Here is a 16,186-nt window from a genome sequence, read left to right on the forward strand (position 1 = left end):
ATCTGTAATTAGTTTTGTGATTAGTCTACATTTAATACTTCAAATATTAAAAGATTTTCTTCCAAAAATGCAAAGTGATCTAAACAAAGCCTGATTCTGCACACTTCTGATGGCGATCTAGGGTGTGTTTAGATCACTTTACATTTTGCGTTTTTGTGTTTTTGTCAGAAAAATTTCTATATTTGAAGTATTAAATATAGACTAATCACAAAACTAATTACAGATCTCGTCTGTAAACTACGAGACAAATCTAACGAGCCTAATTAATCCATCATTGGAGCATATTTACTATAGCATTATTGTAGCAATTTAATGTCTAATCACGTTCTAATTAGGCTCATTAGATTGATCTCGCGATTTACAGACCATTTTTATAATGCGATTTATTTTTCGACTACATTTAGTAGACCATACAAATAATTTACAAAAAATTTGTGTTTTAACTTTACGGTATCTAAACACGGTCCTAATTACATTCGCATGGGAGGACCTGTGTAGCATCCTGTTCAGCACATGCTGCTGTTCACGTCTGCGCCTGGTCAGAGCTGGGCTACTTGCTTGCCTTGCCGGGAGGTGACAGTTCCCGGCGCCGCTGCACCACGTCTGGCTGCCACGTAAGCAGGGTGTGTGGGCCCGGGTTGGAGGGCGCCCAGAATCCCGGGAACTGCGCGGCGTTGGGCGGCGGTGCGGCCGCGGTTCATGGCGCGAGGGCCGCGCGGTTGTGCGGCCGCGGTATCCTGGCGCGAGGGTAGGGCGGCGGTATCATGGCGCGAGGGCCGCGCGGCGGTGCCCTGGCGCAAGGGCAGCGCGGCGGCGAGCGACGTACGGAAGACATAGACATTGATGTGACAGGGTGAGGGGCAAATAAGTTCATAGGTGAAAATATAACTTCTATACACTATGTACGGGTTCAAAGTGAGAAAATATATACTGTATTATAGTAGCATATCTTCAATATGAAAAGTTGTACATCTTCAATATGAAAAGTTGTACTAGTATATCTCCAATTTTAACAAATTGTAATGGTATCAATCCAATTAACTCAAAATTTTACAAAAAAAACATCACATCGAATGTTTGGACACATGCATGAAATATTAAATAAAATCTATTTACAAAACGTTTTGCACGGATGGGTTAATCGCGAGATGAATCTAATGAGCCTAACAAATCCATAATTTACAAATCTATTTTCTTCAAAAAAAACTTTTACCAAAAAATGATCTAAACATACCCTTACCATGGCCACCAGAGAGCGCATTTACCGGAGACAGCAAGATCCGAAGGACGCCGAGGGAGATTTCTCTTTCTTTATTATTATCTCTTCCCTCCACATAAGCATACGATTTCGATCGCACGGTTGGAGGCGGCCTCAGCCGCCCACAGATGGTCTGGTCACCTGCGACCGACTGACCGGCGCACGCGCACCGTCATCTCGTGCGTGGGTACGCTGCTGTTTTAGCGTGCACGGCGAGGCCGGTGACGCGGGTGGCGGCGGCGCACAAAGAAAATCTCTTGTATTCGTCCGGTCCCCACGACAAATCTGCACCGCTCGGTGGTATATAAACCGGACGGGACATCAGTACATCACCTTCCAGTTCTCTGAAATTCACAGGCGCAAGCGCAACGTCTTCCTCCTCGCGACCTCGCCCGTCCAGCAACGAGCCCGGGACCGGGAGGGACTAGCAAGCCGCCCATGGCGCTAGAGAAGGCCAAGGAGATCGTCGCCTCCTCCCCCGTCGTCGTCTTCAGGTCTTTCCCAGCAACTTATCCTTAAAGAACGAGAGAAAAAACATAGGTGGTGTGTAGCCATCCAGCGGTGCTATTTGCTTTCTTTACTCCCTTGCAAATTTGCCTGGAACATATAGCGAAGCGAGGTGGACATGAATTGAGCGAGGGTGGGAATTGAAGAAACTCTGGACACCATATGTGATAGACCCGTCGAGTTAAAATGCTTAATTAAGTATAACCGCCATCAGTTGGCGTATTAGCTTAATTAAGTGTAATTTGACAGGCTGTTTCCAACCCACAGGCCGATCGAAACACACTAGAAGTCTCGCACGAAAGCGAGCGCAGAAGGTACCAGCATGATACAATCTTACAAAATTAGCAAATTATATGAAGACTTTTACAAAACAGCTTAAAATTTAAAATTTACAAATGAAAAGATAGTAGCGGAAAAGAATCTAACATACAGAGCATTTTTACTAGAGAATAGATAAAACAAATTAAATAAATCGAGAACTACCGAAATGTGAAGAAAATGCGCCACATCGAGCCCACTGATATGACACCTAGTTAGCTCCTAAACCTGAAATAGGGTAAACAACAAACCCTGAGCAACTAATACTCAGCAAGACTTACCCGACCAGTGGGTATAACTTAGCCCACATATCTAGATATGCAAGGCTTTTTGCTGGTGGTTATCTTGCAGAAAACAGCGACTAAAATAATTCCTCACTTTCCTTATTTTAGCCCAAGTTCTATATAAATTAACATAGTCTAATATTTGCATAACCAAATCTAGAGCAAACATAGTGGAGCAATAAATACTAAATCATATGCTCATCAACATAGGTATAACCATTATTTCATCACAACACTACGCTGCGACTCAGTGACCAAGGTGCTCACATCCGAGAGCGACTGACGGCGAATCGATTCGATTTAACCTTGCAAGATGGACCTAACCAACACGGCACGCGTATGCCCCGTCGGACCACGCGCACCAACTTTTCCCCTCACTGTCTCGAACTACAGAACCGCCTCACCTGCATATAGTCAGCCGAGCCCTACGAGAGACCACCAAAAGTAAACTCATGCATCCCGATTCTCCGCGGCCACTCGACTCGCCCTAAGGGGTGGGTAGAAGTTCTGTACTTCCGAAGCAAGGCAGTACTCGGCTTACCGGTTTCGACTACCTCCTACTCCCGGCATGCGGTTAGTACATTTCAAACATGATCAGCAGGGCCAACAATGGCTCGGTTCTTAACCGACACAGGCGGAACTACACTTCTCCCGCCCGGTCTCAGATTCTATTCTTTCTTTCATTTCAAGACTTTCATCCATAATTAGTAACTCATATCTAGAAACATAAAACTATCCTATATCTCGCGAGTAACCAAGAATTACTCGACTTCTATCGAACCCTATCTAGCATAGCATTTCTATCGTCCTATACATACTTGTACAACTCAAGGACACCTAGGGTTCATGCAACTAGGGTTTCAAACAACTCCTAAACATAATGCACAAGTAATAAATACATATCTAGGTGTCATAATTTAAATTAATAGGATGTGCACCGGGGCTTGCCTGCGGGTAACACTAAGTCAGTGCTAATATTATTTCCGGCCTTGGGCCCTTCCGACCTTGGACCGGGTCTTTGGTTGCTTCAGCGGGTCCATCCATCTTCTGGCGATATCCGTCGAACACCGTCTTGTGGGTCGACTCCAACACCGCGTGCTTCACGTCCACACGTGTACCTGTAGCGCACCTAAATGAGGTGCAATAATGCATATGCATGATTATATATGAAATGCTGATTAATGCACATGCATATGACACAAATTAGTGCAGCTAAAATCCCCTACTTATAAAAGAACCATACTAAAAAATGAACTAGTTGGCGGACTGTCCGCTATGCAGCAGCGGACTGTCCTCAACTCAAACTTGCCGACCTACCAGACCTACCCACGTCTCTGGATAAACTTACGACTATACGGCAGACGGTCCGCGATCCAGTAGCGGACTGACCGCAGTACACCTCAGCCAACTCGCCAGAACCTACAACGTCTCTGGATGAATTTCTAGACTGGCTGGCGGACTGTCCGCGCCTCAGTAGCGGACTGTCCGCCACACACCTACGCCAATCCACCAGAGACAACGACGTCTCTGGTCGAATTTCTAATCCTAACGGCGGACCGTCCGGCCCCCCTTGGCGGACCGTCCGCAGTTCACTCTGCCCAACCACCAGAGACGACAACGTCTCTGGACAAAATCCTAGACTCTACGGCGGACTGTCCGCTCTCCAATAGCGGACCGTCCGCAGCTCAATCCTGCGAACCCCACCAGAGACAACATCGTCTCTGGACAAATTTCAAGTTTCAACGGCGGACCGTCCGCTCTCCAATAGCGGACCGTCCGCAGTTTAGTTCTGCTAAACCACCAGAGACAACATCGTCTCTGGACGAAATCTAATCTGACCGGCGGACCGTCCGCACTTCCGAGGCGGACCGTCCGCGATACATAACTTTTGACACCGCGCCACAGGGCGACAGCAAGTGCGGCGGCGACCGTTCACCGGCGCCGGCAACACACCACGAAAGGGGAAAAAGACCAGGGAGCACAAGGAACTCACCACGAATCTATTCCCGCGATCGGTTCGGGCGGAGGATGACCGGAGAAGCGGATCGACGGTGGAGCAAAGCTTCAAGCACCTCCAATGGTGACGGGCGGTGGCGGGGGTGATTCCGGCCGTAAGAAGCCGGTCTGGGGGTCGGGGAAGGTGGAGGAGGTGCCGGGGAAGGTTCTTGCGCGAGGAATCAAAGTGTGGTGGCCGGAGGAGGGAGATCGACGGAAGGGGGCGACGACGGCGCGAGCGCTCGAGCTCCGCTCGGCTCTGGACGAAGTGAGGAAGAAGAGGAGGAATGACAGGCGGGTCCCACGTCCATCGAGATAAATATCTGGGCGTGGCCGGGGCGGACCGTCCGCCGATCCCTAGCGGACCGTCCGCGGTTTTTTTCCTGGGTGTTACACCATATCCCTTGCCAAATCGTTTATTCCTTTGTCTCGGCCGCATTAGTTTCCTGCTTTTCTGCCAACGACTGGCCTGAAACTACATAAAGGCTATCTCCATTCTCCCGCTCCCACTTCGCAAATGTCGATGATTTCGTATCGAAACGCCCACTTCCTATCATACCGTTAGAAATGGTTGGAATTAGAGAGGGACGGACCAATGTTTTCTTCCTAGGATCCACTCTTTCCATCCATTATTTTTACCAGTAATTTACTAATTTAACGGTTTGCTGCTGCACATGCTGTGTTGTGTTCTTTCATGGAAATCACAAGTTACGACTAAGATTATGATCCATCTCCGTAATATAAAAAAATCATTTTGGTAATAGAATGTGCTCCAGCAGGTTATCAATTATGTTCCCAATATCAAAACACACCTCCCTCTAACTTAAATATAAGGTAATTTTTTCTTCTATCCTATCTTTTAAGTAATTTGCTACAACACTGATTACTTACCAAAAATGCATAAGTATTTGGTTATGGAGAGAAAAAATATGTAGAGTACGAGAGATGAATAATCTGCTGAAGATGCTCTAAAGAGACTGAGATATGATCACTCATTTTACTATCCACAAATAAATATCCAAACGATCTGTTTTTTACTCTCAAGTCTCAATAGTTAAATAAAGTTTGATATATTTACTTCTTTCTTCATGAAGACTTATTTTGACCTCACCTGCTATTTCAATTTGGATGACCACAGCAAAACTTATTGTCCTTTCTGCACCCGAGTAAAGCAACTGCTAGCACAACTGGGGGCGAATTACAAGGCTGTTGAATTGGATGTGGAAAGTGAGTGGATTGATTTTAGTGTAACTTCTATTTTGTATAGTTTTCAATTAGGCAGATGAATGTTTTAAAATTTTAATCCAGATATCTCTACTGCAATTTCCAAGCAACAGTCTGATTCTTAAATCTTAATGGTCAAGAAAGTGGAGTAATTAAAGAAGGTTCTAGACACCAACTGTAGACTTATCAGCTCACCTACCAATTGAAATATCTTGTTGCTTAAAGGTTAAACAAGAGCTACAAATATTTTATATGTTATCTGAATCTTGTTATATCATTCACTGCAAAAACTAACTTTGATCAAACTGTGCTGAAAGTGGCTGGAAATTGATGAGCATATAATCATTAGGACAATCAAATTAGACCTTTACTTCAGCACTTCTGCAAACCATGTTTGAAAAGTCATCTCTCTAACATTCGAGTAGTACCTTTTATCAGATTCATTTATCATAATAGCACACTGTAAAAAAAATGCTCCTTGAATGAAGGACACTTATATCATTTAACGCCAATGGACATCGTGTGTCTGTTTCGCACAGTGCACATTACATGAGCGATTTTAACATGTCTCAAGTACTCCGTAGATGACATAATTTATGCATTCTTTGAAAATCCTTTGCTGAACTATTTGTTTTCATCACGTTTGTGAAGGTGATGGATCTGATTTGCAATCAGCTCTCGCTGAATGGACTGGGCAGAGGACTGTTCCAAATGTCTTCGTTAAAGGAGAGCGTATCGGTGGCTGTGATGGTGAGTCGTTTCCCTCTGAAGTTCTGTTGCTGCTGCCTTACTGTTTTCCACCCTTTATCAGTGCCCTGCGTTTTAGCCTGAATGACTTGCTCATTTGCATCTGAATTTTGTTCTAAATCTGGCATTACCACCTTCTGAACAGCGACCATGGCAATGCACAACGGTGGGAAGCTGGTGCCTCTGCTGACAGAGGCTGGAGCAGTTAGTGCCCCCGGCACTGCAACTCCGTCTCTGTAGACAGCATTCTGCTCGTTTGGTGGTTACATGCAAGTGTTGTGCTACTAATGTGGTTGTTGTAAAATAAAGATAAATGAGGTGTTTCATCGACCTGAATTACCTCTTGATGTTGACTGTAACTGTAGCTTTGGGTGGCTATCAAGCCTCTCCTTACATCTTCAGACACCAATAAATCATCTGTCCAGGTAGTTGAATGTGTACGACTCGGTACCTATCAGGAAAGTGTGTCGTGTGTTTTGTGTCAACACAAATTACCGTGGTGTGTCCGCGTGAGATCTGCAACATCTCATTCAGTCATGATCTCAAATGGTAAGTTCAGAGGTCGCTATTACCATGTCAAAGAGAGCGAAAGAGACCCACGAGAGCCAAGTAGAGTGCCCCCCTAGGCCCCTAAATTGAAATATGAAACCTTCAGGTTTAAGATTTTCAGTGAGAAGGTCACTGAGGGCCATGTTTTTTTTTAAAAAAAACCAGAGTCGCATGCTCAAACCCCACTGCCTCTCAAAAAATAAAAAATAAAAAAAATGCAACGCTGGTCAGGTTTCATGATGATTGCTCACGAGGAATTTACAGCTACTCCATCCGTCCCAAAATAAACACAATTTTTTGACTTTCAGAAACTATATTTGACCGCTTGTCTTATTCAACCTTTTTTACAAATATTATCACTTTTGTTATGACTTATTAAATCACTAATAATATTTTAATAATATTTTATTTGTCTAACAATTTACATAAAAAATTTGAATAAGACGAGCAGTCAAACATAGTTTCTAAAAGTCAAAGAATTGCGTTTATTTTGGGACTAAGGGAGTACGTTTGATCGGACGCGAGAGTCGACACGATGGCCCATGGGCTGATTTCGCTGCCGGAGCTACTTTTGAATCGTCAAACCGAGCAAAAGGCCGGAACACGCGCACGATGACAGCCGTGGACGACGATAGAGGCCAGCGAAAAGAGCGGAGCCGGGGCCCCCACATGGGCCATGGCACGATCCTCCGCTGCCGCCGCCACCACCGGCGGTCACTCTCCCCCGATGGTCCTCCGGGTGCGAAGAAAGAAAGAGATCACACAACCGGGCATCCCCGCCCCGGCCGCGCCGTGATCCGGAACAAGGGGCGGGGAGCCGGCCACCGTGGCCGCCCGCGCGGGGGGTGGGAGGGGGCTGCAGCTTCCTTTTTCTCCTGTGTTTTCATCCCTGTCTCCGCACACGTGGAGGTCACTGATTGGCTCATCTTTAAGAGCTGGGCCCTCTAACGTTTTCATTCACGGTCTAATAAAAAAATTAATAGTGGGGGACATAAACGGAGAAACGGAGACATATAGGGACACAGAAGCCGCATCCGTGGGAGGAGCGATGAGCACGAGTACGTGGCACGCGCGCCTAGGGGTGGTAATGGGCCATGACCCTGGTGGTCTCTTCACAGCCCAACAAGACCTTAAAATTTTTTTAGCTCAAAATTATATAAAATTAGAGTCTGATTTTTTTAAAATCCGATCTTTAGATTTTCTAATTCAAAATATTGGACACTTTAACACACCTACGCGCGGCCCCACCACCACCCGCGGTCCACCTCTACCTCTCGTTTCGGCCCGCCCGCCTGGCCCAGCTGGCCAGCTCTGTCCCCATGACGCCACACCCACGGTCCAGCGACCGGAAGCGTGGCTCCACCAGTCCGGGGCCGACGCGGCGGGCTAAGATATTTCCGGGGCGGCCCCCCCAGCGACACGTAGCCAAAAAGCGAAGCGTCTGACGGGGGAGCCAGAGCTAGATATTTTCGCCCAGTCAGCCAGCTGCCAGCCCCGGCTGCGGCTGGGCCCCGGACGGCACCTGCTCGCGCGGCCGCGGGCGGTCGAGATCGCGCGGCCCGCCGCCCGAGCGCGCCCAGCCGTCGCCTCGTTTCCTATTTTACTCCGCGGCGGCGCCGTTCGGCTCCGCTTCTCGTCTCGCCTCGATCCTCTTGTGCTCAGACAGGCCGCTCCTCCTCCTGCGGCTGCGTGCCCCCACCGCACTCACCGGGGAAAGCGAGAAAAGGGCGACGAAAATATCCTCCTGCCCTCCATCCAGCGCGGCAGGCGGGGGAGCGGACGCCATCGCCGCCGCCGCCCGCGGGATAGATTAGGCGCGGGTAATGAGTGGGGGGCGACCGCGACGGGCCGAGGAGCGCGCCGCCGCCGGTGGTGACCCCAGCCGCTGCTGATTGTACTACTGCCCGTCCTGCCGTCGCGGCCGCGGCGCGTGTGCGGTGGTGGACTGGTGGTAGCTCGCGAGGGGGGACGGTGCTGCCGGCCGCGGGGATGGAGGAGGAGGCGCCCGCAGATCCAGCGACGGCGTCGTCCCGCGCCTGCGTCTCCGGCTCCGGCCGCTGCTGAATCGGACGCTCCAGTTTGGTGTCGCTTGGTCGAGGCGGGCGTGATTGGTGCGGTTTGGGTATGGTGGGCGGCGGCGAGGGGGATCGCGTTGGCGGCAGCGGCGGCGCCGGGGTGGCGGTGGGGGGAGGGCAGCAGTTCGTGGACCGGAGCAAGGTCAGGATTCTGCTCTGCGACGGCGACGCCACCAGCTCGCGGGAGGTGCTGCGGCTCCTCTGCAACTGCTCGTACCAAGGTTAGTCAAACTTTTTCACCCCCGTTCCCTACTTAGTATGTCTACTAATCCTTGGGATTTCCCGGATTAGGATTGTGTTTTGCTTCTCGCTGTGGGCTTAATCATTAGTTGTACTACGCTACTGATATGTTCACTTCTAATGATTGAATCTGTTATTCTGTTATGCGTCATGTGTGCTTACAGTTGTGCTGGTGCTGGTGAACTTTTTTTGTTTCAGTAACTTGCGCAAAGTCTCCGCGGCAGGTGATCAATATTCTCAACTACGAGGGCAGCGAGATCGACATCATCCTGGCTGAGGTCGATCTCCCGGTCACAAAGTGCTTCAAGATGCTCAAGTACATTGCTAGGAACAAGGACCTGCGCCACATCCCCATCATCAGTAAGCTGCCGTACTGTTCTCTGTGTCTTCTACCGATTCCAGTGACGTGCTTGTAGTGATCATCATCCTGTTGATGGAATTATGCAGTGATGTCCAACAGAGATGAGGTCTCGGTTGTTGTCAAGTGCTTGCGGCTTGGGGCAGCCGAGTACCTGGTGAAGCCATTGCGCACCAATGAGCTGCTGAACCTTTGGACCCATGTGTGGCGGCGGAGACGGATGGTAAAGGGCACTATGCTGATTCACCTTAGCGTCTGTGTTAAAAGCATGCTCTAAGCTGAGATGCTTGTGTACGTTGCTGTACCTGTATGAATTGTTCTTTAAATTGAGTGCTGGTATTGGCAGCTTGGTTTGCCCGAGAAAAACTTCTTCAATGACAACTTCGAGTTGGTGCTCTCAGAACCTAGTGATGCCAATACAAATAGCACCACCCTCCTCTCAGATGAGACAGATGATAGGCCAAAAGAAAACATGAATCAAGAGACTGGCACCTCAAATCAACGTGAATACGAGGTAACTTTAGGGAGTTCGTTGCAGTTCAGATATTCATTTTGCTGTTTTAGTATATTTCCATTTTGGTGCTTTGATGTTGCCACAAACTCACAAAGATGTACCTGTTTTTCCTTGTATGCTGTAATCTGTATGATGATGACATGCTAATTTGTATGCATCGATACTAGTTTAAGCTCTGTTCCATTTCTTGCCATGTTCCAGTCTAATCCTTCTGCTGCTGAGACCGAACTAAGAGGCAAAACGGAGGGTGTGCCAGGTTCTGTTGTAGATGCAGATCAAGCATGTAAGATATTTCATTCTGACCTGTCTATTTCCTGTGATAATTGATCTACCTTTTCATTTGTTAATCAGTTCAACTTCTCAACCTGTTTTCTGTTTGATTCTTTTAATTGCCAGCGTCACCAGGAAGAATGTTTTCACGCCCTATAAAAACTAATCTGAGGGTTGGCGAATCGTCTGCATTTCTAGCATATGTTAAGTCAAGCACCCCAGTCACCAGCTCATTTGATAGTGAATTACAAAGAGGTGGCAGTCGGTTAGAATCTTTTGATAACCAGGGTAATTGCTCTAGCGCAACTGACAGAAGTGACACCGGTACTGATGTAAATATCCGGGATAAAGAAGCTTATGAGATGCCTGTACAGTACCCTATGGTATGCTTTTCATCATCTAACCTACATATGGAGCGAAGCAATGATGGCCAAAATGGTACTTCAGGAACTCCACCTATGTACCATTACCCATTTTATTATCCAGGGATGGTGGAGCACAGCATAGCACTTTCTTCGGTGCAAAATTTTCCAGCGAACGTAAACAATGCTCAAGGACATACACAACCAACGATGATCCCCCAGTACAATGCTTATCCCCAATGCTATGGTGTACCTATGATGCCATCGTTTCAGTTTAATCCCGGTGGTATGATTATGCACTCAAATCATTTACCGACACAAAATATGTGGTCATCAGGGTCAAGCACACCAGTGCCTGAGGAAACATGCAGTCGCTCTGAAAGGAGGGCCGCAGCACTTGCTAAATTTAGGCAGAAAAGGAAAGAGCGCTGTTTTGACAAGAAAGTGAGGTATGTGAATCGGAAGAAACTTGCTGAAACAAGGCCAAGGGTACGAGGACAGTTTGTTAGGCAGGCAGGCAATACCGATATTATCAGCACTGGAGATGATATCTCTGAAGATGAAGATGACGATCCATCGTCCAGGGAGGTAGAGATGGTTTCTTCTCCAGAGTAGTGGAAAGATTTCCCATGTGAAAAGATAAGAGTGCAGATGATTACTGCTTACTTTGATACAACTCAGTGGGCCTAGGCAAATACATTCTTCTTCTGGGTAAGGCAATGCACCCTTTCGTTCTCACAGTATACCCTTTTTGTCCCCAAGAAACATGTTACATGTGGCAATACCACCATTGTTACTCTGGACATTTTGGAGAAATCATCTTTATGAAGACATGAAGTTTAGTTGTAGTTATGCTAGTTAGTGACACATACCAGTGTAGATCAATATTATCCATTGCAGACTGATTTCGGCCTTTTGAGGTAGACAGGGCTATTGTCATACATTCTGCATGTTATCAGTTGATTTCCACATTTTGGGTTTCCTGGTCCATGTGCATTTTGGTGAAATCGCAGTGATAACGTTTTTCCTTATGTTCCTGGTTAAGCCTGTCTTCCACGGTCCCTCTCTGCTCTTGCACAATCTGGTCTGAGACGTAGGATCTATTTCTGAAGAGGCGGAAACCACGTTGATAAACGTAAAGTGTTTTTTACAATAATGTAAAGTGTTTTTTACAATAATGTAAAGTGTTCACAGTTCATAGTATTACACGAAAGTTCAGCAGACTTAGGGCATTTTCTTGCACGAAACGGATAGCAGGATTAATCGTTGCGCTCAGTATGACCAAAATGAGTTGCACATCGTTGATTTAAGTTCTATATGATTTAAAAGTTTGAATTCCAAAGTTATATTTTTATAGGACCATATGACCTAAAATCACCCACCACCGGGGAAGACGTGAACTGGGCTGGGAACGTTTTAACGGCCAAGAGAAGCTGCCCCAGGAAATACAGGTTACCATAACAGTCTCGACCATGTGTACCGCAGCAGCTAAGCAAAAGTCAGGACCGAAATAGTAAGGGGGTGTTTAGTTTCCAAACTTTTTCCTACAGTACCGTCACATCGAATCTTTAGATACATGCATGATGAAACATTAAATGTAGTTGAAAAAACAACTAATTATATAGTTTAACTGATTCTTACGAGATGAATTTTTAAGCCTAATTAGTTAATAATTGGATATTAATTGTCAAATAACTACGAAATGTGCTACAGTACCAAAAACAATTTTTTTCGCGAACTAAACACCCCCTAACTTAACATTGGGAAGCACGATCTGTCAATAGCATAGCATTACGTAGCGTCTGATTGTGCTGAGAAATACCATGGCAGCACCTAGTAGTGTTTGATTTCTTTTCTCAGATTGCTAATCTACATTCCAACCAACGAGCATCGAAACATATGATTTACTCCTGAACATCCATATGGTTGGACAGTTGAAATTTCAGTACTTCGGAGCTGGCTTCTGGGTTGGCAGCAGTCCAAATCTCTTCTTCAACAGGTACCGCTGGCGAGAGTACTTGTCATCTGGTGAGAAGCGAGCTGCACCGCAAGTAAAGATTTCTCAGTAATTCATGATGAGACACTAGAATTATAGATCAAAACCACAAATGAAACCATGAAAAGGAACTAATTCCACATGTTTCAGTTCTGCACATTACACATAATGAAGCTCTAATCAGTGTTTAATTCTCTAAAGTCTATTTAGTCCAATAGTAACACAATGAGGCTCTAATCTGGCAAACAGTGCTTATGTTAAGGACATTCATGACTGGTCAGGATTCTAGGTTGTACAGGTGAAGTCATGTTGCAAGGAATTTGTTGCTAGAAAAGAATGATCTGAAATTTTGCACACTAAGATCTTACAGAAGAGCTTGGCAGGGAATATCTTATTTATCTGTTCAAAATACCCAGAATCCTTATCTCAGAAGTTGAAAGTACAATGTGCTATTTAAACTGCATCGCTGCAAATTATATCTTGATGGAATTGGATTGATTCAGATACAAAATACAAAAATGTGAATATATACGCTTGGCATCCTATGACCCTAACCCAGCAGAACCATATGAGAAATTAGGATTAACTGGTGCTAACAAGCAATCCTCCACGAGCATCAATGTTCTAACATCCAAAAACAACAATTGACATAAATAAAATATGCCTTTCTGTTTGAAAAGGGTTGAGCCTAGCAACGGATTAACAAAAACATAATCTATACGAGCTCTCCAAAAGAATCAACAGAGGATGTCTAACCACAAAAACCATTAACACATTCGGCGAATCTCCAACAAGTCTACAAACATGCCTGCTCACGCTGATAATTAGACAACCGTGAGTCGATGACTACATCTTTCTTCCCAACAAGAAAACCATATTATTACGTCTTTGACAGGCAAGATATATAACAGCAGGCATGAAAGGACTCCATGGAACGAAGGGGGCGGGCCGTACCCGGATGAGCAGACTGCGTCGGCCCACCCAGAGGCGACACCTTCTGCAACAGGGGAAACAAGATACGCACGTCAGCACGGGATAACACATCAAAACCACAGCTATCCAGCGAAGATTAAGCGCAAGGCCATACAACTGTAACACCCTTGTGTTAATCGCAATGCTAATCATGTGCTTAACCCGCTAATCATGGACCTAAGCAGTGTCATTAGCGCTAATTAAGTCGTATAGTAAACATCGACTGAGCCGTGTTCGACCCGGTTTTTCTCATTGATCCAAGCCTCAAATCAACTTTTGTCCAAAATAAAAGTTGTAGATCTTCTCTTCCTCTACAACTTCTATTTTGGCCAAGCTTCAAGTTGCCATATAAAATTTGGAGTTTCAACCAGTCAAACTTGAGTCAAAATCAGTCAAAACGATCACTGTGCTTCTCCTGTGCTGCCCTGTGCCCGTATCAACCTGCTAGTGGGCTGAAGCCCAACTTGTACCGCACCAATCCGTACTAGTGTTGTAAAAAAAATAAACCCACTCCAAACCAATCCGCTGACTAAAAAACCAATCCACCCCACCACTAGATTATATGATTTACCGATCCACTCCAAAACTATGGTTTGAACCCATTGTGAAACCCATGGCGTCCAGCTAGCGTCAGAACGGCATCCGCGCGTCCTGCAATTGACCCATAAAAATCTTTCCTTCTTTCTGATGTCGGCTAAGTTTTGTTTCTCCCCATTGTGGTCTCACAGAAACGTGAGCCCAAACAGTAGCAAACGGCTGAAGGCAAACAAAACAAATGCCATTCCCCAGATCTTTGATTGGCTTCATTTTGTGCTGACGATTTTACCATGCTCGACGATTTCATTTACATAAGCATGTTGAGCAACCCAGAGCTGTTTCTACATTATTGGCTATTACATAATTTACAAATACGCTGCTACGTTGGCATAAGCCACATATTATACATCACAGGAAATCCCAGACTGGAATGGTGTACTGGCCTTGATCCGTAGTCTGGTGCCCCAGTTGAGGGTTGCTGCTAAGGAACTGGAGTGATTGTATGTCTGGAGGTGGAGCCTGCAGCAAAAAAACATAAACCATGTGACTGTCAATTTAGCTTCTTAAGCAATTCTTACATGACCTACATGTCAGAATACATGGTGCATCACCTAGTTACAATAGGTATTAATAAGTTCATGTCACGCTTTATGAATCTCAGTTATTGGAGTGACATACAAATAAAAATTACTCCATGGATACAACTGGTTCTGTAGAGGAGAATGTGTGGACATCCGCTCGATGACCATTTATGGTCTTATACACTATCAATTGCTGATAAAACCAGCTAAATCTCTCAGTAATTACCTGGGGGATTTGAGGACCATTATGAAAGGGTGGTGGTTGCAGATGAGAAGGTTACCTGCCCAAATGGTGACATGCCTGGGAATCCCTGGAGAGAACCAAGACCAAACTGCTGAGCAACATACGGTGCCTACATACCAAACGCATCAACATATCAGCTCTTCAGTGTGTAGTAACTGCAACTGATCTAATCATTACCTTCACGTCAGTCTTGAGAGCAATTCAAGGTTCAAATCATGTTCGAATAGGTGGGGCACGAAGAAATAGACAGCATCCATACCTGCAATGCTCCAGCAAAAGAAGCTGCAATAAGAAGAGGCGCAACATAGCCCGTCTGGTTCATAGTAATGGAAAAAGAATAGTGAAGCTGCAATCAGATATTGCTCTACATGTTGCACACTTCAGTCCATCTGGTTCATAGTACTCTCTTCAGTTACCTGAGACTAGTGGAAAAAGAAAATTCTCAATTCATATAGAGTATATATTCAGTTGTGTATAGTACAGTATATTCAACAAATGTGCTATACTTACATGTAACATGCTTACAAAATGTGGCATATTTTGCCCTGCACCGACCCCAAGAGCTTCACTTAAGATCCCTGCATCCAAAAAAGAGAGGAGCTTGCCTTAAGAACAACTTCTCATCTATGCAGATTTCAAATAAGAATTTGGTGACAATTGAAGGTAAAAGAAACAGTGGGTACCTTCATCGTCCTTATCCTTATCTTTATCTTGGACTATAGTGAGCCAATCTTTTGCACTAACTAAAGCCTCCAACATCTGTGGCGTTAGCGAGCCTCTTGTGTCCCCTAGAATCCTATTGCCACAACTAAAATCCGATTCAGATGATACGGTGCTGAGTGGGATAGCAAGAAAGTCCCTAGCCATCTTTGATAAGACAGGAAACTGATCAGCACGAGCCTTCCACCAACCCAACACATCAAATCTTTTACTATCCTCGGCAGGATCCTCTTCCAAATATGTGTCAATCTCAGATTTTGGCCTACGAACAACTCGACGACGAGATTTGAAATCAGCAAATTCTTCTTCTAGTACCCTTTTCCCAAGCACAGGTGAACCAACAGTCTGATCAGTCTGACAAAATAGACAGCTCCCTTTCAAAATTTGATGATGGTCCTTTCTTACTAGATCAATTCAGTCTGGTAAATTTGCAGA

The 16,186-nt window shown here is 45.6% G+C and overlaps 3 protein-coding genes and 1 long non-coding RNA gene across 6 annotated transcripts; 2 read left to right on the plus strand and 2 right to left on the minus strand.

Moving 5' to 3' along the window:
- The first annotated feature begins 1,581 nt into the window (after positions 1-1,581).
- Positions 1,582-6,767, plus strand: LOC120656472 (glutaredoxin-C4, chloroplastic-like). Of its 2 annotated transcripts, none has more exons than XM_039934568.1 (4): positions 1,582-1,752; positions 5,501-5,589; positions 6,238-6,336; positions 6,479-6,767. In XM_039934568.1, the coding sequence occupies exons 1-4, from the start codon at positions 1,697-1,699 to the stop codon at positions 6,571-6,573; spliced, it is 339 nt and encodes a 112-aa protein (XP_039790502.1). In that variant the 5' UTR covers positions 1,582-1,696; the 3' UTR covers positions 6,574-6,767. The 2 variants fall into 2 exon arrangements, with proteins under 2 accessions (XP_039790502.1, XP_039790503.1); XM_039934569.1 differs by having other exon boundaries at positions 6,262-6,336; positions 6,479-6,726.
- A 1,724-nt stretch (positions 6,768-8,491) lies between these two features.
- Positions 8,492-11,732, plus strand: LOC120656470 (two-component response regulator-like PRR1). The gene is made up of 6 exons (XM_039934566.1): positions 8,492-9,178; positions 9,396-9,557; positions 9,645-9,778; positions 9,902-10,069; positions 10,271-10,352; positions 10,466-11,732. Exons 1-6 carry the CDS (start codon positions 9,007-9,009, stop codon positions 11,314-11,316), a joined length of 1,569 nt encoding a protein of 522 aa, XP_039790500.1. The 5' UTR covers positions 8,492-9,006; the 3' UTR covers positions 11,317-11,732.
- A 2,775-nt stretch (positions 11,733-14,507) lies between these two features.
- On the minus strand, positions 14,508-15,067 carry LOC120656475. The gene is made up of 2 exons (XR_005667930.1): positions 15,014-15,067; positions 14,508-14,725 (listed from the first exon to the last, which is right to left on the minus strand). It is a non-coding gene; the product is annotated as an uncharacterized LOC120656475 (long non-coding RNA).
- Positions 15,068-15,296: 229 nt separating this feature from the next.
- On the minus strand, positions 15,297-16,186 carry LOC120656473 (zinc finger BED domain-containing protein RICESLEEPER 2-like). 2 transcript variants are annotated; one of them, XM_039934571.1, is made up of 3 exons: positions 15,715-16,186; positions 15,542-15,609; positions 15,297-15,447 (listed from the first exon to the last, which is right to left on the minus strand). In XM_039934571.1, exons 1-3 carry the CDS (start codon positions 15,896-15,898, stop codon positions 15,412-15,414), a joined length of 288 nt encoding a protein of 95 aa, XP_039790505.1. In that variant the 5' UTR covers positions 15,899-16,186; the 3' UTR covers positions 15,297-15,411. The 2 variants fall into 2 exon arrangements, with proteins under 2 accessions (XP_039790505.1, XP_039790504.1); XM_039934570.1 differs by having other exon boundaries at positions 15,297-15,453; positions 15,715-16,157.

This window comes from Panicum virgatum, chromosome 1N (genome assembly GCF_016808335.1).
Source record: "Panicum virgatum strain AP13 chromosome 1N, P.virgatum_v5, whole genome shotgun sequence".
NCBI lineage: Eukaryota > Viridiplantae > Streptophyta > Magnoliopsida > Poales > Poaceae > Panicum > Panicum virgatum.

Bases quoted from the DNA above. Each gene is read 5' to 3' on its own strand.
- LOC120656473 (XM_039934570.1), bottom strand. From the start codon at position 15,898: ATGGCTAGGGACTTTCTTGCTATCCCACTCAGCACCGTATCATCTGAA. The intron at 15,610-15,714 runs GTACCCACTGTT...TTTTGGATGCAG, and splicing joins TAAGGATAAGGACGATGAAG to GGATCTTAAGTGAAGCTCTT. The intron at 15,454-15,541 runs GTAAGTATAGCA...TTTTTCCACTAG, and splicing joins ATTTTGTAAGCATGTTACAT to TCTCAGGTAACTGAAGAGAG.
- LOC120656472 (XM_039934568.1), top strand. From the start codon at position 1,697: ATGGCGCTAGAGAAGGCCAAGGAGATCGTCGCCTCCTCCCCCGTCGTC. The intron at 1,753-5,500 runs GTCTTTCCCAGC...GGATGACCACAG, and splicing joins TCCCCCGTCGTCGTCTTCAG to CAAAACTTATTGTCCTTTCT. The intron at 6,337-6,478 runs GTGAGTCGTTTC...CCTTCTGAACAG, and splicing joins GCGTATCGGTGGCTGTGATG to CGACCATGGCAATGCACAAC.
- LOC120656470 (XM_039934566.1), top strand. From the start codon at position 9,007: ATGGTGGGCGGCGGCGAGGGGGATCGCGTTGGCGGCAGCGGCGGCGCC. The intron at 9,558-9,644 runs GTAAGCTGCCGT...GGAATTATGCAG, and splicing joins GCGCCACATCCCCATCATCA to TGATGTCCAACAGAGATGAG. The intron at 10,070-10,270 runs GTAACTTTAGGG...GCCATGTTCCAG, and splicing joins CAAATCAACGTGAATACGAG to TCTAATCCTTCTGCTGCTGA.